Below are 27456 nucleotides of genomic sequence, written 5' to 3' on the forward strand. Positions count from 1 at the left end.
CCAAATTATGATGCATGTGTGGGAAAATTTTTAACCAAAAATGGAAGCACAGTCATGATGCAAAATGTACGTCGATCCGTAACAAACGTTTTTTGTTTGATTTTTTTTAGCTTACGAAAATGATCGTATTCTCACAATGAGGACCGTCTTTAAAAGCGTTAAACGACATTCAGGTAATTCATATTTATATATCAGATGGAGAGACGGAGCAGTTGGACAGAACATGGCAAACCAGATACTTGGATTGTTTCTCTTTTTTTTAAAAGTGTTCACTGGTCCATTTGCAAGTATGGAAGGCGACAACAACGACAAAAGAAGAGTCATGGGCAAAAATGTTGGCTTTGTGAGGGGAGGTGGTGGGGGGGAGGGAGGGGCAACAGCTGGTTGGAGCTAACCAGGAAGTCACTCCACTTCATTAACGACCCAGCAGGAGAGCTGCCCCTGCCCACAAACACCCCCACGGCTCAATTCCCTCCTCCAGTGCTTTCCATTAGTGCTCCCTTCGAGCGGTCATTTGACTCGCAAATTTCCACCCACCTGCATGGGAGCATTTTCGTCATTTGTAGCAAAAGCGAGGAGCTCCATTAGAAGAACCAATCCTCTGAAGTTTTACTATGGAGGAACATTAAAAAAAATTTTAAAAAGAAAACAGCGCAACCTGGTGTCACTCTAAAAAAAAGGGATGAATGATCAGTCATTTAAATTGTGACCTGCAGATGCACTTTTTTTCATTAGAAGATTTAGGTCCAACAAAATAAACACTGACCCAGACATTGGATGCCCCGCCCCTTTTGAGATCCCCAGCCCATCACTTCATGATTGGCTCACTCAGTGAGTGATGTCCAGATCACCACTCAGCATCACAAAGGAAAACACCTGTTAGAATCTTCTTAATCCCCAGCAGCAGCCCTGTTCTCGTTTTTTTTTTTGTAGTTTTTTTGAGTGGGCCCCAAATCTAATCCACAAAGGGGGCATGGGGCCAAGGCCAGTGCCGATTAAACACACACACACACACCCCTACGTGTTTTGGTGCATTTTCAGGACGTCCGTTTGTTCACCCGACATATGGGTACATGCCTTTCCCGTGGTCCTACAGGCTCCAAAAAAATATGGTAACCATGAAAAAAAATCAGGAAGACAGCCATCTACTCAGATTTTGGCTAGGACGTAATTTTTTTTTGATTTATGACAAAACTACTACATATGAGGACATTGACAGGTTTTTGTGTATTATGGAGACAGTCACCTCAAACACACTACCATTTCATGTTTTTGTGAATTTTGAGCCCCCTGGATACACATCATTTTCAAGTATATATGACTTATGAAGACCAGCTAAGAGTAAAGTGTGTATTTTTAAATTGACTCATGTTACATACCAACAGTATATGTTAGGCACATGTGTCCAATTGTCATGCTCAGGCATGGGGAGAACTCTACAAAGGAAGGATGCCCAGATTCAAACATTCAAATATCAATTGCTGAACTGTGAGGCGAATGTGCCAAACAGTCGTTATACCCGTCATCCCTCAAATATTCACATTAATAATACAAGATAGTAAAATAAGCTGTGAAGAAGAAGAGACGGTTAAATATGTGGTCAGTCCACTTTCTTATTTTTTAATTGCTGACAATATGAAATTATGAACACAGAAAACATGCCACCTCCTCTCCATGACACAAAGCACTGCAATAGATGAGGTTTGTTTGAACTGAAGAAGATTATGTCAAAATGTGAATACTGCGATGAAGAATTTTTAATGAATCTGGCCATATATTGTGCCATGTGTGTAGCAACTTCTTTAGCTACCGTTAGACAAAAGCAACTTTTCAAAAAGTATTGAAATTCTTGAAATAGGATGAATTCAAATGTTTTAGGGTTTTTCCAAAATATCACCTCAAACCTAATAAGCCTATCTTTTGTGAGAAGTTTGTATATCGTACGTACGTTTATATACAGCAGGAGTGTCCAAGGTCGGTCCTCAAGGGCCGCTGTCTTTTTGTTTTCCAGCTCTCCCAGGATGTTCTAATGCTGCATCAGAGCTGACTGATGAACTGATCATCTGAAACAGGTGTGATGCAGCCGGGAGAGCTGGAAAACAGGCACGACAGTGGCTCTCCAGGCCCAGATCGGAACATGCCTGATATACAGTATAATTTACATGTTCATACATCTTCAAGGATTTTCCAAATTGCTCTTGAAGATCATGAAACAACAAACGTGAAACACAGTATCCAACAACAAATATGAAATCCATAATTGACCATCCCACCCTAAATGCACCATTGCTATTGCTTTAGTTAACTTGAACTGAAATGTACCCAGACGTGCTCGCATTTCAATGGACTAGCCATTCATTTCCCTTTTTAATGCAGTTATATCCTGTTGTGGATGTAGTTTTTGATGGACACCCAGTCTCTGTCGTTCAGAGCTGCTGGCTCTGCGTGGAGACAGGACTCACAGCTCGTTTTACCTGAAACTTTATGGCTTGTTATGAAATCAAACATATGTCGCTCAACAGCCTTCACTTCATAATCTGTCCACGTGCGTCTCTTATTCCCACCTGTAAAAGAAGGCATTATTTATTAAAAATGGAAAAATAAAATAATCAAAATAAGATATTCCAGGAAATAATGAGAATTTTGAAAATTTGAGAATTTTGAGAATTTATCTCTCATTCCATTCATGGTCTCCAGAGGGTTCAGTCAGGTCACTTGGTGTCTGGAACATAACATTACGGTGTCAAAATATTCAGCATTCTTCATTCTGACCAGTTAAGAAATGAATAAACATTAATTATCATTGAACATTGCTGACGGGAGAGTTTGGGATGAATATACCACACTATAGAAAGTTAACACTGTTCAGTTCTGTGGAACAGCAATATGGGGACATTCGAACACAGGCTCTCCAGAGTTAGGTTAAGACAAAAGTCATGTCACCTGAAACACACTCAGGTTTTTCAGGTCTGAAGAAATATGAGGACATGACGACTGAAATCATGGAGAGTCCATGTTTCTGATTTATAACTTCTCCTGTGTTTGTCAAAGAAAGCTGAAAACTCAAACCTAGTATATAATGATAAGACGTAGTAACCTGTTGTAAGGAAGAAGTGGATCTTCCACTCCTTTCTTGATCTTCAAAAGGTTTCATCATGATCGGAACACTTGGTGTCTGCAACATAGCAACAGTGCAGTGTCAGAAATATTCAAATTTATTCATCCTGATTAGTTAATAAATGAATAAACATTGTTATTCATTGAACATCGCTCACAGGAGGGTTTGGGATTAATATAAGACACTATAGAAAGTTAACACTGTTCAGCTCTGTGTAACAGCAATATGGGGACATTCGAACACAGGCTCTCCAGAGTTAGGTTAAGACAAAAGTCATGTCACCTGAAACACACTCAGGTTTTTCAGGTCTGAAGAAATATGAGGACATGACGACTGAAATCATGGAGAGTCTATGTTTCTGACTTATAACTTCTCCTGTGTTTGTCAAAGAAAGCTGAAAACTCAAACCTAGTATATCATGATAAGAAGTAGTAACCTGTTGTAAGAATGAAGTGGATCTCTCACTCCATTCATGGTCTCCAGAGGGTTCAGTCAGGTCACTTGGTGTCTGCAACATAACATTACGGTGTCAAAATATTCAGCATTCTTCATTCTGACCAGTTAAGAAATGAATAAATATTAATTATCATTGAACATTGCTCACGGGAGAGTTTTGGATGAATATACCACACTATAGAAAGTTAACACTGTTCAGTTCTGTGGAACAGCAATATGGGGACATTCGAACACAGGCTCTCCAGAGTTAGGTTAAGACAAAAGTCATGTCACCTGAAACACACTCAGGTTTTTCAGGTCTGAAGAAATATGAGGACATGACGACTGAAATTATGGAAAGTCTATGTTTCTGACTTATAACTTCTCCTGTGTTTGTCAAAGAAAGCTGAAAACTCAAACCTAGTATATCATGATAAGAAATAGTAACCTGTTGTAAGAATGAAGTGGATCTCTCACTCCATTCATGGTCTCCAGAGGGTTCAGTCAGGTCACTTGGTGTCTGCAACATAACATTACGGTGTCAAAATATTCAGCATTCTTCATTCTGACCAGTTAAGAAATGAATAAATATTAATTATCATTGAACATTGCTCACGGGAGAGTTTGGGATGAATATCCCACACTATAGAAAGTTAACACTGTTCAGTTCTGTGGAACAGCAATATGGGGACATTCGAACACAGGCTCTCCAGAGTTAGGTTAAGACAAAAGTCATGTCACCTGAAACACACTCAGGTTTTTCAGGTCTCAAGAAATATGAGGACATGACGACTGAAATCATGGAGAGTCCATGTTTCTGATTTATAACTTCTCCTGTGTTTGTCAAAGAAAGCTGAAAACTCAAACCTAGTATATCATGATAAGAAGTAGTAACCTGTTGTAAGGATGAAGTGGATCTCTCACTCCATTCTTGTTCTCCAGAGGGTTCAGTCAGGTCACTTGGTGTCTGCAACATAACATTACGGTGTCAAAATACTCAGCATTTTTCATTTTGACCAGTTAAGAAATGAATAAACATTAATTATCATTGAACATTGCTCACGGGAGAGTTTGGGATGAATATACCACACTATAGAAAGTTAACACTGTTCAGTTCTGTGGAACAGCAATATGGGGACATTCGAACACAGGCTCTCCAGAGTTAGGTTAAGACAAAAGTCATGTCACCTGAAACACACTCAGGTTTTTCAGGTCTGAAGAAATATGAGGACATGACGACTGAAATTATGGAGAGTCTATGTTTCTGACTTATAACTTCTCCTGTGTTTGTCAAAGAAAGCTGAAAACTCAAACCTAGTATATCATGATAAGAAGTAGTAACCTGTTGTAAGGATGAAGTGGATCTCTCACTCCATTCTTGTTCTCCAGAGGGTTCAGTCAGGTCACTTGGTGTCTGCAACATAACATTACGGTGTCAAAATACTCAGCATTTTTCATTTTGACCAGTTAAGAAATGAATAAACATTAATTATCATTGAACATTGCTCACGGGAGAGTTTGGGATGAATATACCACACTATAGAAAGTTAACACTGTTCAGTTCTGTGGAACAGCAATATGGGGACATTCGAACACAGGCTCTCCAGAGTTAGGTTAAGACAAAAGTCATGTCACCTGAAACACACTCAGGTTTTTCAGGCCTCAAGAAATATGAGGACATAACGACTGAAATCATGGAGAGTCCATGTTTCTGATTTAGAACTTCTCCTGTGTTTGTCAAAGAAAGCTGAAAACTCAAACCTAGTATATAATGATAAGACGTAGTAACCTGTTGTAAGGAAGAAGTGGATCTTCCACTCCTTTCTTGATCTTCAAAAGGTTTCATCAGGATCGGAACACTTGGTGTCTGCAACATAGCAACAGTGCAGTGTCAGAAATATTCAAATTTATTCATCCTGATTAGTTAATAAATGAATAAACATTGTTATTCATTGAACATCGCTCACAGGAGGGTTTGGGATTAATATAAGACACTATAGAAAGTTAACACTGTTCAGCTCTGTGTAACAGCAATATGGGGACATTCGAACACAGGCTCTCCAGAGTTAAGTCCAGACAAAAATATCACCTGAAACACACTCCGGTTTTTCAGGTCTAAAGAAATATGAGGACATGACGACTGAAATCATGGAGAGTCCATGTTTCTGATTTATAACTTCTTCTGTGTTTGTCAAAGAAAGCTGAAAACTCAAACCTAGTATATCATGACAAGAAGTAGTAACCTGTTGTAAGGATGAAGTGTATCTATCATTCCATTCATGGTCTCCAGAGGGTTCAGTCAGGTCACTTGGTGTCTGCAACATAACATTACGGTGTCAAAATATTCAGCATTCTTCATTTTGACCAGTTAAGAAATGAATAAATATTAATTATCATTGAACATTGCTCACGGGAGAGTTTGGGATGAATATACGACACTATAGAAAGTTAACACTGTTCAGTTCTGTGGAACAGCAATATGGGGACATTCGAACACAGGCTCTCCAGAGTTAGGTTAAGACAAAAGTCATGTCACCTGAAACACACTCAGGTTTTTCAGGTCTGAAGAAATATGAGGACATGACGACTGAAATTATGGAGAGTCTATGTTTCTGACTTATAACTTCTCCTGTGTTTGTCAAAGAAAGCTGAAAACTCAAACCTAGTATATCATGATAAGAAGTAGTAACCTGTTGTAAGAATGAAGTGGATCTCTCACTCCATTCATGGTCTCCAGAGGGTTCAGTCAGGTCACTTGGTGTCTGCAACATAACATCACGGTGTCAAAATATTCAGCATTCTTCATTCTGACCAGTTAAGAAATGAATAAATATTAATTATCATTGAACATTGCTCACGGGAGAGTTTGGGATGAATATACCACACTATAGAAAGTTAACACTGTTCAGTTCTGTGGTACAGCAATATGGGGACATTCGAACACAGGCTCTCCAGATGTTAGGTTAAGGCAAAAGTCATGTCACCTGAAACACACTCGGGTTTTTCAGGTCTAAAGAAATATGAGGACATGACGACTGAAATCATGGAGAGTCCATGTTTCTGATTTATAACTTCTCCTGTGTTTGTCAAAGAATATTGAAAATTCAAACCTAGTATATCATGATAAGAAGTAGTAACCTGTTGTAAGGATGAAGTGGATCTCTCACTCCATTCTTGGTTTCCAGAGGGTTCAGTCAGGTACCTGTCACTTGATGTCTGCAACATAACAACATTACGGTGTCAAAAGTTTCAGCATTCTTCATTCTGACCAGTTAAGAAATGAATACATATTAATTATCATTGAACATTGCTCACAGGAGAGTTTGGGAATAATGTACCACACTATAGAAAGTTAACACTGTTCTTCTCTGTGGAACAGCAATATGGGGACATTTAGACACAGCCTCTCCAGAGTTAGGTTAAGACAAAAGTCATGACACCTGAAACACACTCAGGTTTTTCAGGTCTAAAGAAATATGAGGACATGACGACTGAAATCATGGAGAGTCCATGTTTCTGATTTATAACTTCTCCTGTGTTTGTCAAAGAAAGCTGAAAACTCAAACCTAGTATATCATGATAAGAAGTAGTAACCTGTTGTAAGGATGAAGTGGATCTCTCACTCCATTCTTGTTCTCCAGAGGGTTCAGTCAGGTCACTTGGTGTCTGCAACATAACATTACGGTGTCAAAATACTCAGCATTTTTCATTTTGACCAGTTAAGAAATGAATAAACATTAATTATCATTGAACATTGCTCACGGGAGAGTTTGGGATGAATATACCACACTATAGAAAGTTAACACTGTTCAGTTCTGTGGAACAGCAATATGGGGACATTCGAACACAGGCTCTCCAGAGTTAGGTTAAGACAAAAGTCATGTCACCTGAAACACACTCAGGTTTTTCAGGTCTGAAGAAATATGAGGACATGACGACTGAAATTATGGAGAGTCTATGTTTCTGACTTATAACTTCTCCTGTGTTTGTCAAAGAAAGCTGAAAACTCAAACCTAGTATATCATGATAAGAAGTAGTAACCTGTTGTAAGGAAGAAGTGGATCTTCCACTCCTTTCTTGATCTTCAAAAGGTTTCATCAGGATCGGAACACTTGGTGTCTGCAACATAGCAACAGTGCAGTGTCAGAAATATTCAAATTTATTCATCCTGATTAGTTAATAAATGAATAAACATTGTTATTCATTGAACATCGCTCACAGGAGGGTTTGGGATTAATATAAGACACTATAGAAAGTTAACACTGTTCAGCTCTGTGTAACAGCAATATGGGGACATTCGAACACAGGCTCTCCAGAGTTAAGTCCAGACAAAAATCATATCACCTGAAACACACTCCGGTTTTTCAGGTCTAAAGAAATATGAGGACATGACGACTGAAATCATGGAGAGTCCATGTTTCTGATTTATAACTTCTTCTGTGTTTGTCAAAGAAAGCTGAAAACTCAAACCTAGTATATCATGACAAGAAGTAGTAACCTGTTGTAAGGATGAAGTGTATCTATCATTCCATTCATGGTCTCCAGAGGGTTCAGTCAGGTCACTTGGTGTCTGCAACATAACATTACGGTGTCAAAATATTCAGCATTCTTCATTTTGACCAGTTAAGAAATGAATAAATATTAATTATCATTGAACATTGCTCACGGGAGAGTTTGGGATGAATATACGACACTATAGAAAGTTAACACTGTTCAGTTCTGTGGAACAGCAATATGGGGACATTCGAACACAGGCTCTCCAGAGTTAGGTTAAGACAAAAGTCATGTCACCTGAAACACACTCAGGTTTTTCAGGTCTGAAGAAATATGAGGACATGACGACTGAAATTATGGAGAGTCTATGTTTCTGACTTATAACTTCTCCTGTGTTTGTCAAAGAAAGCTGAAAACTCAAACCTAGTATATCATGATAAGAAGTAGTAACCTGTTGTAAGAATGAAGTGGATCTCTCACTCCATTCATGGTCTCCAGAGGGTTCAGTCAGGTCACTTGGTGTCTGCAACATAACATCACGGTGTCAAAATATTCAGCATTCTTCATTCTGACCAGTTAAGAAATGAATAAATATTAATTATCATTGAACATTGCTCACGGGAGAGTTTGGGATGAATATACCACACTATAGAAAGTTAACACTGTTCAGTTCTGTGGAACAGCAATATGGGGACATTCGAACACAGGCTCTCCAGAGTTAGGTTAAGACAAAAGTCATGTCACCTGAAACACACTCAGGTTTTTCAGGTCTCAAGAAATATGAGGACATGACGAGTGAAATCATGGAGAGTCCATGTTTCTGATTTATAACTTCTCCTGTGTTTGTCAAAGAAAGCTGAAAACTCAAACCTAGTATATCATGATAAGAAGTAGTAACCTGTTGTAAGGATGAAGTGGATCTCTCACTCCATTCTTGTTCTCCAGAGGGTTCAGTCAGGTCACTTGGTGTCTGCAACATAACATCACGGTGTCAAAATATTCAGCATTCTTCATTCTGACCAGTTAAGAAATGAATAAATGTTAATTATCATTGAACATTGCTCACGGGAGAGTTTGGGATGAATATACCACACTATAGAAAGTTAACACTGTTCAGTTCTGTGGTACAGCAATATGGGGACATTCGAACACAGGCTCTCCAGATGTTAGGTTAAGGCAAAAGTCATGTCACCTGAAACACACTCGGGTTTTTCAGGTCTAAAGAAATATGAGGACATGACGACTGAAATCATGGAGAGTCCATGTTTCTGATTTATAACTTCTCCTGTGTTTGTCAAAGAATATTGAAAATTCAAACCTAGTATATCATGATAAGAAGTAGTAACCTGTTGTAAGGATGAAGTGGATCTCTCACTCCATTCTTGGTTTCCAAAGGGTTCAGTCAGGTACCTGTCACTTGATGTCTGCAACATAACAACATTACGGTGTCAAAAGTTTCAGCATTCTTCATTCTGACCAGTTAAGAAATGAATAAATATTAATTATCATTGAACATTGCTCACGGGAGAGTTTGGGATGAATATACCACACTATAGAAAGTTAACACTGCTCAGTTCTGTGGAACAGCAATATGGGGACATTCGAACACAGGCTCTCCAGAGTTAGGTTAAGACAAAAGTCATGTCACCTGAAACACACTCAGGTTTTTCAGGTCTCAAGAAATATGAGGACATGACGAGTGAAATCATGGAGAGTCCATGTTTCTGATTTATAACTTCTCCTGTGTTTGTCAAAGAAAGCTGAAAACTCAAACCTAGTATATCATGATAAGAAGTAGTAACCTGTTGTAAGGATGAAGTGGATCTCTCACTCCATTCTTGTTCTCCAGAGGGTTCAGTCAGGTCACTTGGTGTCTGCAACATAACATCACGGTGTCAAAATATTCAGCATTCTTCATTCTGACCAGTTAAGAAATGAATAAATATTAATTATCATTGAACATTGCTCACGGGAGAGTTTGGGATGAATATACCACACTATAGAAAGTTAACACTGTTCAGTTCTGTGGTACAGCAATATGGGGACATTCGAACACAGGCTCTCCAGAGTTAGGTTAAGACAAAAGTCATGTCACCTGAAACACACTCAGGTTTTTCAGGTCTCAAGAAATATGAGGACATGACGACTGAAATCATGGAGAGTCCATGTTTCTGATTTATAACTTCTCCTGTGTTTGTCAAAGAAAGCTGAAAACTCAAACCTAGTATATCATGATAAGAAGTAGTAACCTGTTGTAAGGATGAAGTGGATCTCTCACTCCCTTCTTGGTCTCCAGAAGGTTCAGTCAAGATCCCGTCACTTGGTGTCTGCAACATAACACCATTACGGTGCCATTACGGGACATTCGAACACAGGCTCTCCAGTGTTAGGTCCAGACAAAAGTCATTTCACCTGATCACACTCGGGTTTTTCAGCAACATTACAGTATCAGAAATATTCTAAAAAGTATTCTACAGTAACTGGGAAGTATGAGGGCATGACTGAAATCATGAAAATCAACATTATAGCAACCATAGAGTGTCAGAAATATGTCGTAGTTACATGACTTTTGAATAAATTAAACTTCATACACAGCACAAGCCGGCTCTTTATGGTAGTTACCACTGTACAGCTCTTATAGCTAACAATTTCAGGACAACAGACATGACTGAGTTCAAATAATAAAGACAACACCCGAAACATACTCTTTCAGACTAAAACAATGTAATGACTGAAAAATAATTCCGGTGACCATTCGTTGTTTTCAACTAAGTAGAGACTTTTGATGGGCAATACAAATTGCTGATAAAAATGTGGATTTGTCAAACAGCTACCACAGCCTTCTTCAATCAGGTGAAATAAGCATTATGAAGGAAGTTTAAAGGCATCTAATGTTCCTCGACTATTACGGATGTATGCGTTTTTATGAATTGTGATATTTGGTGAAGCACAATATTTTAACAGAAGCCGAATAATTTCTATTTCTATTTTTTCATTCCAAGATATTCCTAGTTCTACATGGCAATACAATATTCTCAATAATTGAATGATAATGGCTGCTAAACATTTTCTTCAAAAGTACTTCAATTATTTTTGCTCCAATATGATCAATGGCATAAAAAATATGCTGTTTATTGTGACAGTTTTGGGGTAAATACAATGTACGAATAAAATCTGTCACTGTGACAGGCTTTGGTTGCAGCTCTTGTCATATGCTTGCGGTAGCCATAAGAATTAGATAGCAGGTAGATTGATAGCATACCTTTATAATCATTGATCCACTGGGCTTTCAAACAAGGCTTGTTGACTCCAGATAAAAGGAGCAGCCTCAGATTCAGGGCTCAGTCTGGTTCTTCTTTGTGACATTATCACCACCAGTAAACATCTACAATGGAAAGTGAGAAGAAGTCAGCCAGACAAGCAAGCACAATATTATGGCAGCACTTATTTTGGCTCAAAAAGTACTGAGCCAAAGGAATATTATTTTCTTCCTCAAAAATACAAAAATTCATTTCATCAAACATTTGCTGGTCAGACTAATAGATTCGGGCAAACCATTTGTCAGGCAGATAACAATGTAAAATTAAAATAGAGTAACACAATATTGTCTTGACCAAATGTACCAACAAAGCTGAATTCTGCTATAATTTCATTGCAAACGTTTGTTTGTTTTTTTCATTGAAACGGTGTACAATTGAATCAGCACAAGAATAAACAGTGTAAATACACCGGGCTTAGCGTAAATGCTAGAAGTGCCTGGCCCACTTTCATTAGGCTACCTGTACTAACTAATTTAAATTAACTGCAATCGAATAAAACAAATACTGCACTGAAATAAACATATGGTACCAAAACCAAGTTCCACAGACTGTGTTGTTAAAGATTTAGAAAAGTTTTCCAGAACCTTGCCTGCAGGACATGTCCACATTACTTTTACTGGAAGCTTATTAGCATGCTAACGATCGAGCTAGCTAGCTAGCTGTCTTATTGAATGATATTACCTTTGGTGGGCACTGTTAAACATGGTTATATTGAACAACTTCTATGTTACGGTAAGATAAATGAAAAGGAATTGCTTACCCGATGGTCATCCACGCGTGGTCGTGTTTGAGAGTAGGATTGTCTGGCTGCTTCACATGTTGGATTTTGTGTGACTGCTAATTGATGTGACTTATCAGGACGAGGGCGGGGAAAATGTGTGAGTCAGTCCGAAAAAGATGACATTTGAGGTCCTGCACAATGACGTCACTGAAAGTGTGTTAAAAGTGTGTTAAGTACCGAAGTTGGCCACTAGTTTTCCAAATGAAAAGTGAGTCGAAAGTTAAACACACTTAAACACACAATTTCTGAAAATTGTGCTCTTTCAGGACATCACTTATTTTTGGTGTGGGAGTATCCTCGTGAGCTCTAGAGTAGTGTAGACTGCGTGGAAATATGAGGACGCGAAAAATGTCCTCATTTTTCCACAGGTCCTCATTGTGAAGGTGTGTTATCATAAAATTGTCCTGAGATGTCATGAATACAAACGCACACATACACACACACACACACACACTCGTATTTCTACCAGGATTTCAGTCAGCTCCTTAATCCTATGACTCGGATGGAGGGACACATCATCCTCCCGTGCAATCCAAATCAACGAGTATCCCTGTCGACCACTCACTGGCTTCATCCAGGCTGATTTCATGTTATTACCCAGCAAACAAATACCTCCCAACCCCGGCCACATAAACGCACAAACTATTTTCCCCCTCCTCGGGATCAATTTGTTGAAATCTCTCCTTTTGTCCGAGGTCGACCGAGTGTTAAAAAGACAACTAGGGTCCGAGGCCCAGTGCCAGGACTTTTGGCATGGGATATTAGAGGCCTGATGTGGGCATCTGTCATGGCCCCCGTTTTCCCTCATGTCGCCAGAGAGCTCTCTTCCTGGCTCAGGGTGGAAAAATAAAAGAAACGACATTTTTTGCGCCCCTAAGTGGTACATGAAAGAATTACTTCATTAAATGCCAAGACTCACTTCATGAAATGTTAAAGTGCCATAATGTTGCAGTGTCTAAAATGTATTTTTTTAATGTTTTGAATCACTAAAGATAGATAGATAGATAGATAGATAGATAGATAGATAGATAGATAGATAGATAGATAGATAGATAGATAGATAGATAGATAGATAGATAGATAGATAGATAGATAGATAGATAGATAGATAGATAGATAGATAGATAGATAGATAGATAGATAGATAGATAGATAGAGCACAGAGTTGATATCCATACAGGTTTTATTTCATTAGATCCAATTTATTCTTGTGCTGTAATTTATATTGCGCATTTCAGGTAACTCAATGTGCTTTACATAATTAAAAGTAAAACAGAATAAATTAAAAATAAAAGAACTAAAGACATTTAAAGGACAAAATACCGAAATAAAAGATACATTACAGAATACAGCGATTTTGTGTTGCAACTGCACTGTCTGGATATTCGTTAGCTATACTTTGTCTCTATCTAGCGGCAGTTGTTCGCATTGCATTACCAGCCTCGTGCCATGAAAAGAAACTGAAAGTTAAATAAGTTGGGTACAGTCAGAGGTGGGCCGAGTAGCCAAAAAAACGGTGCACACTTAAAAGTAATTTTACTTTGGAATAATATTACTCTCGTACAAGTAAAAAGCAGTCCTCCAAATAATTTCTTGAGAAAGATTCAATGAATGACGTATTCAATTAAGACTACTCAAGTACTGAATATCTAACTGGTGAGTAACTTGTGATGTTAATTTTCCGACCCACCAGAGCAAAAATAAATTAATAAAACTGAAATATTGCTGTGCAAATTCAACCATCGATCGTCCAACAATGTCACTGTAACTAAAACTGACTGGCAAAATGGCTGCATGAAGAAGCTTCATGTTGGCCGTTTTATTGATCAAGTAATGGCTTTTTTGGAACCAGTTTTTTTTTTATAGTTGCACTACAATAGCTGGTGTGTGTATGTGTGTGTGTGAGGGGGCGGGGCGTGGTTGGAGTGCTCTAAAATATACACATTGATGCATTGACAGTGACACGTGACCCTGAAACCGTTAGCTTATGTCAAAACAAATCATGAAATAAAAAAATCTACAACTTACCGCAACGCGCTCGAGATGGACAACGAACTTTGCCTGAAATATCCACTTTTTCGGCAGACACAAAAGACGGTTCATGACGAAACTGTTATTTTTCGCCCACTGGCACTGAACTTTGAACGCCGACTTGATGAATTCACTTCAGAAGAGCCCGCAAAAAGACTTCCTGCAGTCATGTGACTGCCTTCTTCTGTTTGATTGGTGAAATGACGTCAAAGGTCACTCGTGACTACGTTTGATTGGCGAAGAGCAACCGAGCAGGAAGTCTCAACAGACATCCAAAATAAATACATGAATTTATTATTATAAAATAGGGTCGCGCAAGCATTAATTAAAATTTCATTAAAAAATTAAAGAGGGAAAATACTTAAAGGAGTAAAAGTAACCTTTCTTCTCAACATTCTATTGTATTGGAAGTACAATTTATCCCAAAAGTTACTGAAATTTAACTGTAAATTAAAGAGGGAAAATACTTAAAGGAGGGCGGCCCGGTAGTCCAGTGGTTAGCACGTCGGCTTCACAGTGCAGCGGTACCGGGTTCGATTCCAGCTCCGGCCTCCCTGTGTGGAGTTTGCACGTTCTCCCCGGGCCTGCGTGGGTTTTCTCCGGGTGCTCCGGTTTCCTCCCACATTCCAAAAACATGCGTGGCAGGCTGATTGAACACTCTAAATTGTCCCTAGGTGTGAGTGTGAGTGTGAATGGTTGTTCGTTTCTGTGTGCCCTGCGATTGGCTGGCAACCGATTCAGGGTGTCCCCCGCCTACTGCCCGAAGACAGCTGGAATAGGCTCCAGCACCTCCCGCGACCCTTGTGAGGATCGAGCGGCTCGGAAGATGAATGAATGAATACTTAAAGGAGTAAAAGTAACCTTTCTTCTCAACATTCTAATAAAAAGTATTGGAAGTACAATTTATCCCAAAAGTTACTGAAATGTAACTGTAAATGTAGCGCGTTATTACCCATTGTATAGTACATTCCAAAAACAAGCACTGTATGTACATGTGTTTATTTTCTTGGGTTAACTTAGAACTTCCTGTTGTGCTCCCAGTATTTTATACAGTGTATACAGTATCTGTAAACATTTATTTTCTTGCATTGTGGTTTAAACGTCCTAATGTGTTCCCAATACATTATACATAGAACGTTTTGCATTGCCTGGGGCATTTGTGTAATAATGAAGGAGGAGGGGGGAGAGGAAGGGGGCACTGGTTAGCATGTCCGCCCCACAGAGCAAAGGTCGTGGGTTCGATTCTGGCCCCGCCCTCCCCGTGCAGAGCATGCATGTTCTCCACTTGACTGCATGGCTTTTCTCCGGGCACTTGAGTTTCCTACCACCTTTACCAATGGTTGTTTGTCTCTGTGTGCCAGCAACCAGTTCAGAGTGTACGCCATCCATTGCCCAAAGTCAGCTGGGATTGGCTCCAGGATGCCCGGGAGCCTCGTGAGGATAACCATTTTCTGATCCGCTTTATCCTCATCAATCTAAATGGATGTGTGTGTGTGTGTGTATCTTTCATCTATCTATCTATCTATCTATCTATCTATCTATCTATCTATCTATCAGATAGATAGATAGATAGATAGATAGATAGATAGATAGATAGATAGATAGATAGATAGATAGATAGATAGATAGATAGATAGATAGATAGATAGATAGATAGATAGATAGATAGATAGATAGATAGATAGATAGATAGATAGATAGATAGATAGATTTAAAAAGTAGTGAATATTTCCATTGTAACACACATAAAGCACACAAAGCGATAAAATGGGATGCCAAATGCTAAAGAATGAGGAGAAATGTATTGCAGGCTTTTTTATTTGGAAGAAATAAAATTGAACTTGAAATATTGCTGGCAACAATGAGCAGGGAGAGAACTGTATACAGTTTGCTGTATACTGTACATATAAAAATATCAAGTCTTTTGTTCATTCGTTTAAAAACGATGTTCTGTCTTCAAAATATCCCACCCATTTCACAGTACATTCACTTATTTCTAACCGTATTGGTTCACTGTGTGCAATGATCGTAATCGGCTGAAAATGTTTCGTCTTCATTTTCCCAGTCAGTAAGTAAAAACATGCGAAAGGTTTCAGTGGAAAGAAAGGTGCACCATTTCTGGTCAGTAACATGTTCCATAACGAAAGTGTGTCAGGCATACTAAATACTCCGCCTATACTGCCAGTTGGGATGGTGAACGGTTTGGATCATGAATGGTGGACACAACATTACAAAATGTGCCTAAAACGTAACTTCACGTAGTCGTTCATTGACGATGTCGTGGATTTTGTCTTTTCACGCGACAGAAATAATTGCTTTCGTTTGGTCTCCGTATATACTAACCAGGCTGCTGGCATGCTCAAAAGAAGCCGAGATGATCTTCAACCTGTCGCTTCTCAATCTACTCTGGAATGATTTTGTCGCATGGCAGCAGAGGACTGACGCCCACTCTCTTGGCGCATTGATTCTGAAAGGAAACAACAACAAAAAATGCGTCGTTCCAGACGCAGAACAATCGATTAACAAAATATAGAAAAAAAATAATTCTTCTCTGTTTTCTCTCAAAATCCAACAAGCAAAAAACTGTTTTTAAGAGAACGTTCTCAGCCGGAATGGAGGGTGACCAATGCCGAGTGTTTCTGCAGTTACCCATGAGCTCCAGCAAGTGGCGGTGTTGTTCAAAAAAAGCAAGCTATTCCGGGGGCGGTGACATTTTGATTTATTGTTTATTTTAATGTATTAAAATGTATTTATTTCATGTTTCATAATCATGCTCGAAATAATCTCAACTCAGTTATTTGAAAACAAATCCATCCGCAGCTGTAACAAAGTGTGGTACAGTACATCATTAATATAAAACCGAAAGCACAATCTTTAACAATGATAATAATAATAATAATACAAATTGTGTGATATTATTAAATAAATATATATTTTTCAATTAGAAATTCCGGCAGGGCCTCCACTGTGTGATTACATCGCGATGATGCTGATTTTTGCTTGGGACATGCTAGCTCGTACCATGTAATTGACGACGTTGATGTGGTATGAGATGCCGCCCAGTTTCTCACACTTGGCGATGTTGGCCCTCTCGGGATCTCCAGCAGTCAGAACAGGAGCGTCGGCATCGGCCTGCAGTACAAAAACAACAAAAGTGTATTCATATCGTGAATTTCTTTTTAGATGTGTTTCATTGCGAAATTGCTTTCATTTTCATAATTATTCACATGTTAACATTTTATATCTTGTTCATTTTTGTTTCTCTGTTTCCTGCCGCCTCTCCCAGATCCTGATGCCCTCGAACCCAAGCACTCACAGGTTCCAGTCCTCTCTGAATGGCCAAGAGGTCCGCCATGCGGTTAGTGAACCCGGGAGCGAAGTTCTCTGGGTTGATTGCCACAAAACACTGACCCTGCGAAACACCCACACCCACACCCACACCCACACACACACACACGCACGCACGCACGCACGCACACACACACACGAGCCAATTGATTATGATTCTGTGAAGTTCAATGGCCCAAAACAAATAGCTAAAACATTCATTGGGTTAAAGCAACATGACATAGGTTGAATTTGCTTAACCCTGACATACTGCTCATTTTCCATACGGACTGTAGTCTTAGCTCCTCAGTAAGCTGCATTAAAAATATTAATTCTCTGAAGAGGATAAAGAATATACACCATTTTTTCTTGATATAACCCACACTGATATAGTCAAAGTTACTTGACAAATTGGACCTGTTTACACAACTTTGGACCACCTGTACAAAAGTCCAAAAATGTTTTCATCTTTGTGTATTTTTCGGTCAATTTATGAAAAAAAATCTTTTAAAAAATAATTGACATATAAGGTGTTTTTATTGCTGTCAAATGTCAAAAAATGTAAACCAAACAGTATGTAGGGGTTTTCGGTCAATGGTTTTCGCAACAGAAATCACACAATAGTCTGCAGTTCGTGCCATTTTCCTTCTTCGGTAACTACATCAAACAGGAGTGAGCCTCAATATTCCAAGTAACATTGTTGAAAACTGGACCACTTACCAAGTCTGCAACCCTGTCGGTCACTTTCCATGTGCGGACGTGGTTGCTGTATTTGGCACCAGCCAGAATACCGCAGAACACCTCCACCATCATTCCAAGTCCATAACCTTTGTACCCACCTGGACAACAACACACACACACACACACAATGGTAAACTTCAGTTCATTTCACACTTCATTAGGTTCACACAAATGTGGTTCAATAGAAGAGATGGACCAAAGTTCCTTCAAGACTTTTAAAAATGCTCATGTCAGGTGGCCATTTAACATTGTGATTATTTTTACCATACCAATAAAGAAATTGATTTGCTTCCTTTTTATTATTCTTTGGCTAAACAGCCATTTTGAGAGCTTTCGCAGACTATGAAAGCTATTCTTCCTGGCTGAAAATGTACAGTTGAAAGCTGTGGACCAGACCTCCAAAATTGATTAAGATATCCTTTATTGTCCCGCAATGGGGAAATTACAATCAGACTTCAGAAAGGAAAACGCTGGGTAGGGAGAAGGAAAAAAAACCACGCTTGAACTATCCTTTTCTCAGTAGAATTTAAATCCAGGATAAAAATTGGAGGTCTGCTGTGAAAATTCAGCCCCCAAAGTTTCACATATCAACATGAACTTTGGTAGGCACAACAATCATGAGAAAACCCGCAAAAATGTCTCAAAACATACACGGGAAACCTGCCATTGTGGTTTGAATGGACGTGTTACACTGGCTAATTTTGGCCTTTTCCAGAAATCTTTGAAAAGTTGACTCCTCCCAGAATTTTTGCCAGAGTGCAACCAAATTCAAACCATATATACTAAACAGGGCGGCCCGGTAGTCCAGTGGTTAGCACGTGGGCTTCACATTGCAGAGGTACCGGGTTCAATTCCAGCTCCGGACTCCTTGTGTGGAGTTTGCATTTTCTCCCCGGGCCTGCGTGGGTTTTCTCCGGGTGCTCCGGTTTCCTCCCACATTCCAAAAATATGCATGGCAGGCTGATTGAACACTCTAAATTGTCCCTAGGTGTGAGTGTGAGTGCGAATGGTTGTTCGTCTCTGTGTGCCCTGCGATTGGCTGGGAACCGATTCAGGGTGTCCCCCGCCTACTGCCCAGAGACAGCTGGGATAGGCTCCAGCACCCCCCGCGACCCTAGTGAGGATCAAGCGGCTCGGAAGATGAATGAATGAATGAATATACTAAACAGACACGTAACATTAAAATGCAAACATTTTGGATTTAAAAATCTGTGTGCAGGTGAAGCATGTTGGCAAAGCAAATTTTCAGCTCATGAGCGTTTCAAATTTCGTTTTGCATCATGGCATTTGGTGAGCCTGTCTATCATGAGTAGACCCAACAAAAAAACTCAAGAACCCATGTCGGAAAAGCAAAGTATGTCTGTTATTTTGGTTTAAACGGACGTTTTGGGATCATTTTGGTAACTTCAAAGCGAATCCGATCTGCCCGTGTGCTGCTAAATGCAAGACACATACATCTGACAGATGGGAAACACTAAAAAAGAATTTGTGTCTTTGCTGTGGCGTATGGCTGGAGGATGGGTCTGATGGATGGGCAGGTACAAGATGATGAGGTCCTGTCTATTGCTGATTCAGATGATGTAGGTGTGTAAGTGACATAAGCAAATGTTTATTTTTTCCCACCAGGTGCTATTCATGCCATTAATAGTAACGGCAGTCAATAAAAGTGTGCAGACCTGTGGCCTCGCTGCCACCGATGGGAACCAAGCCGCCTCCGTTCAGAACTTGCTTGGGGTCGGCGGTAATCTTGCCGTGGGCGTCGCAGCCCCATCCCTCCGGGATACTGTCACCACGACGCTCGTGCAGCTCCACCTGTGTACATATGCAGCAAAAATGCGTCACGCCAAACACAAAGATGTGCCCTTGGGAAGTCAGGAAGGAACACCAGTGGAATTTTTTTGTCGTAGGGCAAGAAAAAAAAAGGCAGTGTCAGCTTGGTATACGGTAGGTCGGGTAGTTTTAATCCCAAAGAGTTGTGAAGTGAAAAAGAGGACATTTGATTTTTGACCTGGCCCAACTGTATTTTACTGTGAAGAGAATATGTCCCAAAACTGCATGGCAATTGTTTAGCTTTTAATACTCTCAAGGTAATATTTTACATTTATAATGTCATTTTAAAAAATAAATATAACTATAAAATTCCGGGACCACCTGCATTAGTCATGGGTCAGCTTCACGCAATGTTTGAGGACTTTGTAAGCTTCAATGTACCGTGCTGTGACTCCAAATTTTTCTTCAAAATTGATGCTGTTTATTATTTGTTAAAGTTAGATAACACTTTGTCGACAGTACCTAAATATTTTAAATATGATCACCCCCCGATGTAAATCATTTGCCTTTTCTAAACATTTCCAATTTGGACTCACTATACTCACTTTTCCAAGGGCGACTGCGGACGTCGCCATGTCCAGGACGAAGCTGTCACCATCTTTGGACGGAGCTGCCACACTGATAGGGTTGGTGCCTAAGGTGCACTACAAACAACAGCTCGACGAAATCAAGACACAATATGAAATAATCGACTATATTACGGGAATACATTACAAACGCTCACCTCTTTCCCGCGGGTGGGGACCACCAGTGGGGACGTGTTGGTGAAGGACATTCCCTATGTTGGAATCATGAGCACTTTGTTTAGATAAAGCCGGGACAGCAGTTGGACTTTGAGACATTTTTAGACTCACAATCATGTTCTCCTTCAGAGCTTGCATGGCGTAGTAGCCGGCGATGCCATAGTGATTGGAGCCTACAACAGACACGTTGAAATTATTGTCCATTCCTTCTGAGGGGAAAATATCAACATAACATTGGATGATAGCGGTATCTGTTGTGGTGCAGATAAATTGATATAGTACCATAAAATCTAAACATTTTGGCTGTTTGACGTCCAAGAGTCAAACAGCATTTATTCATCCTGGGTTACAGATGAAGGATTACACACTCAAGAGGAATTGACTGGAGTTACTAAACTTTAAAGGTTTGTGCAATTTAACTTGATTGTGTCATGACAATATTGAAGTTTATCTTTAAAAAACAATACAGCAGAAGTCACCTGTTTATTGTTTAGTTAACAAAGCAGCTAACACAGCTAGCATGTACTCTTGAGCAAAAACTATCATTAGCATTGGTTTTTGTGCAATTTGACTTGATTGAGCAATTTTTTGTGCAATTTGACTTGATTGTCTCATGACAACATTGAAGTTTCTCTTTTTTTTAAATTCCGCATAAATCACCTGTTTATTGATTAGTTAAGAAAGCAGCTAACAAAGCTAGCATGTATTCTTGAGCAAAAACTAACATTAGCGTTGGTTTTCAATCCTGTTACTGTAATTACGGCAACACTTGAAATGAATTATTAGTGCATTCAAACAAAATGTAACTTCCTTTATTCAGTAGTAAAGGATTTACTTATTCAGCAATTATTTTTAACCACGTGCTAAATGAGTTTCCGGGTATCGACAACAGGACTGCTCCCAACATTTAATAATATCTCCTGAAAAGTGTAGCTGCTATTCTTGCACCACCACCACAAAAAAAAAACGTGGTCCTCCAACTCAGGCGTGACCCATCTAACAATAAAAACAGTTTTTCTTTTAAGGCTTCTCACCATGCGCCACCACCCAGCCGATGCCTACTTCTTTGGCCTTCTTGATGGCCAGATCCATGCAGAAGTTCCCCACCACGGGGCCCAGGAGGTTCTTCCCGTCCACGAGCGCCGTGGCAGGACTCTCCTTATCGATGACAGGCTCCCCATCCTTGGCGCAGATTCCCGTCTGAATGTCTTTCACATACATATCTGTCCAAAAAATAGCACAAAATGCAATTGTACGACTGATGATGGTTGATTTGTGCGGGGGATGTGTGCCTTAGGGGGCGTGGCCTCATGAGTGACATCAAGAGTTGGTCTGTGTGTGAGCATCTGCGTGTGAGTTGCGGCCTACAACAGCTCATTGCAAGTAGTCTCATTTTGTATTTGTTCTATTGAGTAAATGGATGAAAGTGCTGTGCTCTCCTTGCCCACATATGAAGGCATAACAATACCAATATCAAATGTGTAGAATGGTTGCGCTAGGCTAAACTGACCCATCCTGTTGAGTCCATGGCTGTAGTGACCCCTATGGTCGCCCTCCACCAGAACCTCTGCCAGGCTGCGGGCATGATGCTGCTTTGTGCCCACCGCGATCATGCACCTTTCGATGAAACTCTGCACCTCCTTCTGGCTAATCAAACACCTACACTCAATGAGAGAGACAGAAGTTCAACGCTACAAATATTCCAACCTCAAATGTTTTTTTCAAACGGGAGTGCATAAAAAAGAAAGATGGACTGCAACGCAATGTAGAGTACATTTGCAGTGCTGCAATGTGTCCAAAAAGATGATCATGCTGTTACGTAACATTCTCACTGGAAGGCATCAGAGCGTTTACAGCAACTACTTTTGTTCTTTATAGCTGGCGTGATTCTAATCATAGAATGGTAGCTGGAGGATCATCGCGCATCAAATGACATGTGTTGGACAGAAAGGACTCTTTCTTTTGCTTTTTACGCCGTCCAGCAATGCAGTCATGTGAAAGCCCTCAAAAGTGCATTTGACCTTGCTTGGTTATCAGCAACAGAATTTCCCATTGACTTTGAAATAAAATGGCAACTTTACAAAAGTTTTCAAAGCATTGTGGGCCCTATTTTTGTGCCCAGTGCAACTTTAGCACAAAGTGCAATCTAGCTGTGCATATGGGAGGAGTTTTATGTATTTTAATGTATTTTCGGCGGGCCGGTAGTCCAGTGGTTAGCACGTCGGCTTCACAGTGCAGAGGTACCGGGTTCGATTCCAGCTCCGGCCTCCCTGTGTGGAGTTTGCATGTTCTCCCCAGGCCTGCGTGGGTTTTCTCCGGGTGCTCCGGTTTCCTCCCACATTCCAAAAAATATGCATGGCAGGCTGATTGAACACTCTAAATTGTCCCTAGGTGTGAGTGTGAGTGCGAATGGTTGTTCGTCTCCGTGTGCCCTGCGATTGGCTGGCAACCGATTCAGGGTGTCCCCCGCCTACTGCCCGGAGACAGCTGGGATAGGCTCCAGCACTCCCCGCGACCCTAGTGAGGATCAAGCGGTTAGGAAGATGAATGAATGAATGAATGTATTTTCGTAGACGGGCCCTAGTAGAAACGCCATTTGCGCCGTTGTGGGAGTGAACACAAACAACTTACTTCGTGATTAATGAAAGTCCAAGTAGAAGATTTACGAGTTCAAAGTACATTTATAAGGAGCTGCAATAAGATCTCCACTTGCGGATCATGTTATGTTGGGCAGGGCGATCACAGATCACCGTTGTGAAGTGGGCACTTGGAGACCGTCTTAGCCCCCAATTGTTCATGCCCAATAGCTGGGATGTGTTTTTAAAAAAATAAGAGAAAACACTGCAAGAGCTACTTTGTTAAGGTTAAGTTCATTGAAGACTCAAAATTGTCTATAAGTGTGACTGTGAATGCTTGTTTGTCTACAGGCGTCCTACGATTGTCCGCCATTAGTCAGCTAGGATACGCTCCAGCTCAGCTGTGATCCAACAAAGCTATTTAGCCTCTTTCTGGAATGACTTTTTGCAGCCTTCTTATTGCTCAAATTGTCTCTTTGTTTATCTCAAGTTGTGGAAAGACATCTCGCCGCGAGCTTCAGGCCTTATCGCCTTTGTCCGACTTTCCCAATGGTTTATTTTTTTTCTCCTTCTCTGCTCTTAACGTTCCACAAAAACATTCCCGATGTGGGCTCTACGTCAAGAGGTCATAAAACGCCTCTGCTCTCTCCCTGCCGTCACATGCTTGACAAACGCCAGTTCTCTTGATTTGCACCAGATGCAGCCTGTTATGTCACGAAGAAAAAATAACACTTGAAAGATAAGCGCTCTAAAACAACAGCAATAAAGACAACAAAACAAAACAAAAAAAAAGCACAAAAGTGCCATTAATCAACGCAACGGAATCTCTTGAGATCCTTCCTCCTCCGTTCTTCTATTGTTTTTGTCGACCTTTTAGGGGTGCTTGGGAATGTCGTAAATTTTAGAAATGCACACAATCACATCCAGATGTCGACTGTGGGGAAAGTTGGTAACGACGAGAGCACATCGTCTTCGAGAAGACATTGCGTTCCGCACCGTTTCCTCTTGTTTTTTTTAGCCAACTGTTAATCATGTGACTTTCTGGTTTTGCTTATTAGCTCATTGAGGAGTGTTCAATGTGAAGAAATCAAAACAAGAACAATTTCGCTAAGGAGTTATACAACAAGGAGTTATACAACATTTTTTGCGGAGAAAACTCCAGAAAGACAGAAAAAAACCCACACCCCATCTTCCTTCAATTCTGAGTTGTTTTATTTTCTGTAGAGCACAGCCAAATAAGACTGGAGCTGCTGCTTTGTATTGAGTTGATGAAAGTATCACAACAGGGTTTTTGGGCGGGGGGAGTTGAAGTCGTTGCATGTGGTTTTGATTTTAACGCCTCGCATGAAGGGAATAAACACACGGAACGCACAAACGTGTACGTGTGTAACATGAGCGCTAGCAGGATGTTTTTTTGGGGCAGGGCGGGGCAGGGATTGGGGGTTGGGGGCGTCCTAATGCATAACAGCACTTGCAGCACGACGAGGGTGCCACTGGAAAGTTATGCAATATCTTATATAAGTCAAGAGGTGAAGACTCACTGACTCATTTTATAGTTTTGCATACAGGAAGTGAAATACAAGTAAAGAACAATGACTGTGTTAGTATTTGCTGAGGAAAGGGTGTGACCGTATCCCCCCCCCACCTCCCGACCCCCCACCCTAATTTGCTCCTAATTAGTGTCCCTCAGCGGACATTACAAAACAAAAAAAAAGCTTCCCCGCAAAAGCGCAACTTATGCTAGCAATGGTAATGCTAACAATAGCCTTTTTTTTTAGTGATGGTATGTGACAAACTACACATACTTAGTTTCTCAATTTTTTTCTTTAAATTAATATACAAGTTAATACAGGAAATCAGTTTGAAATGTGTTTGTAAAATGTTGACCCTCTCATGGATCTTCAGTACCCGAACCTAACGCAGTGATTCTCAAACTAGCGGTACACCAGGTCCCTCTAGTGGCATGCAAAAGAATCACTGAATTAAATATTCGAACGATGCATAATGCTACACTGGCTCAAACCTTTTTAAATCCAGTAAATTTTATTTAACTTTTAAGAACAGCATATTTGTATTTGATCTTATGCAAATGTTTATTTAGCTACGTGCATTTTTATTGAACTTTTATCTGCATCCATCCATCCATTTTAATTTAAATGCTGTTTTTTTAAACTTTCCTATTTCTTAAGCTCAATGTTACTGTTCAAACTGTGCGTAAGCGCATTTCTGTTTGTTGGCAAAGTGTCACTACACTAACGTGGTCTGCCTCTCTGACAGTGTGCACAAAGAAATAACTATTATGACGCCAGAAAGAATCAAAAAGATCAAAGCAACTTTGGTACATAACAAACAACGAAAATTATTCGAGGATCACTTAGGCCCACTGTGCAACTGTTTAACGTGTTGGTGCTTGGTGTGGAAAGTTTGACAACCACTGACCTTTCTCATGTATACATTCGATACTTGCTCTGAGGCAAGTGATAACATTGCTGATCACACGGAGGTCGAGCGGGTGTGCCTCATGCTGTCAAACAGGTCGTAATGGGAGGTAACGCAACACCCAAAGACTTAAGTTAAGTCGTAAAATTAGAACAAGGACAATGTGTGTGCACAAGTATGCACACACATGAGCGGAGGAAGCAGAAACGGGGAAGTTTGTATGCATAAGAATCAAAACGAAACCACATAATATTTTTACTGTGCAGGCTAAACAAACAAAAAAAAAGCTAAATTGATGAAAACCCAAATGCAGGAAATGAGCAGTGATTACATGCCTGCGACACAAGTCACACATTTACAAGACGCGCATGGGTTGACCTTGAAAGGAGGACAAGAGGCCGCTTACCTGCTCATGTTGCCTGTTGTGTGTTGTTATGCGCACCGATGCAAAAGCAAAAAAGAAAGCCTGCTGTCTTTGCTTCTGCTCGTGTGTTGCCTTCACTTGGCTCCAACTTGGCCTTCCAGCCCTGCAGACCTTAGCCACGCCCACCTGGGGTCATGTCTATCAGGTATGTGTATGTGTGTGCGTGTGCGTGTGTGCATGTGTGTGTGTGTGTGTGTGTGCGTGTAAAAGAGTGGGGCTGGGTGTTGCATGTGGGTGTGTCCCATGTCGGGTATTTGCTACACTGGAGGGCCTTGTCAAAGACTGGTATTACGTAACCCGGAGCTGCTGTTAATCGATAAGAGGACACTTCCCTTCAACCAAAATGCATGCCGAAGCCAAAACAACGACCGGTACACTATTTTTTTTACAACCTCAAATAAATAATTAGTCAAGAAGAGTAACTGGAGAACACCAAGTATCCATTGGATTTGTAGTAAAATGTTTTTGTTGTTGTTGTTGTTCTTATTGCACTCTAACAAAGTTCAGAAATAATTGAAAATGTCTTTTTTTGCCAGCTTTTGACACTGAAGAGCTTTGGCAAAAGTTTGAAAAGGCGCCCACTGGTGGACCGAACTTTCATTACAAGCTGTCAAACGTTTTGTTTTAAAAACATCTTCCACCTCATCAAATGAATGATATAAAACTAAATCATATAAATCACACTAGTTTACGTAGTGGGTATAGTACAGCTAATATTTTAGCTAATTTTGGCGTACTGTAATTGATAAAAAGTACGAAAAATATATATTAATTACATTTTGTATTATATCTAAAATTTTGTCAAAATTGTCCATTCACTTATCCGTAACCTCTTATCCCCATGACGGTCGTGCATGACCTATCTATCCCAGCCTTCTTCGAGGAGCAATCGAGGTCCACCCTGAACTGGTTGCCAGCCAATCGCAGGGCACCCATAGACGCCGGAAAGAAGAACATATATGAATAGCTCTGCTCTATTTTTTTTTTAATCAAGTGAATGGGCCCTTTCATAGAAATGCTAGAACAAAAGAACAATTGAGACATCTTCCTGTTAAATGTGAAGAAACGGGCGGGGAAATACAGCGGAAAGACACTACGAACTGACACTTTGGAGTTTATCTTAATTCAAAATACGCATGCGCTAATTGGCCACTTCATTAGATAAATCTGATCATGCAAATAGAAGAACCACCAAGA

At 40.1% G+C, this 27456-nt stretch overlaps 2 protein-coding genes across 5 annotated transcripts; both read right to left on the reverse strand.

Annotated features, from left to right (window-relative positions):
• Positions 1–2465: 2465 nt before the first annotated feature.
• On the reverse strand, positions 2466–8803 carry LOC127598364 (cell surface glycoprotein 1-like). 4 transcript variants are annotated; one of them, XM_052062198.1, is made up of 10 exons: positions 8499–8803; positions 8052–8123; positions 7595–7672; positions 7148–7219; positions 6244–6315; positions 5797–5868; positions 5343–5420; positions 4896–4967; positions 4449–4520; positions 2466–2722 (listed from the first exon to the last, which is right to left on the reverse strand). In XM_052062198.1, exons 1-10 carry the CDS (start codon positions 8577–8579, stop codon positions 2669–2671), a joined length of 723 nt encoding a protein of 240 aa, XP_051918158.1. In that variant the 5' UTR covers positions 8580–8803; the 3' UTR covers positions 2466–2668. The 4 variants fall into 4 exon arrangements, with proteins under 4 accessions (XP_051918158.1, XP_051918160.1, XP_051918159.1 ...); XM_052062200.1 differs by lacking the exon at positions 4896–4967; XM_052062199.1 differs by lacking the exon at positions 4449–4520.
• Positions 8804–15979: 7176 nt separating this feature from the next.
• Positions 15980–26416, reverse strand: LOC127598347 (uncharacterized oxidoreductase YjmC-like). The gene is made up of 11 exons (XM_052062161.1): positions 26242–26416; positions 22331–22479; positions 21855–22043; positions 20932–20993; positions 20802–20855; positions 20623–20721; positions 19924–20059; positions 18227–18345; positions 17496–17591; positions 17201–17311; positions 15980–16646 (listed from the first exon to the last, which is right to left on the reverse strand). The coding sequence occupies exons 1-11, from the start codon at positions 26247–26249 to the stop codon at positions 16581–16583; spliced, it is 1089 nt and encodes a 362-aa protein (XP_051918121.1). The 5' UTR covers positions 26250–26416; the 3' UTR covers positions 15980–16580.
• Positions 26417–27456: the final 1040 nt, after the last annotated feature.

Source organism: Hippocampus zosterae, chromosome 3 (genome assembly GCF_025434085.1).
Source record: "Hippocampus zosterae strain Florida chromosome 3, ASM2543408v3, whole genome shotgun sequence".
Classification (NCBI taxonomy): Eukaryota; Metazoa; Chordata; class Actinopteri; order Syngnathiformes; family Syngnathidae; genus Hippocampus; species Hippocampus zosterae.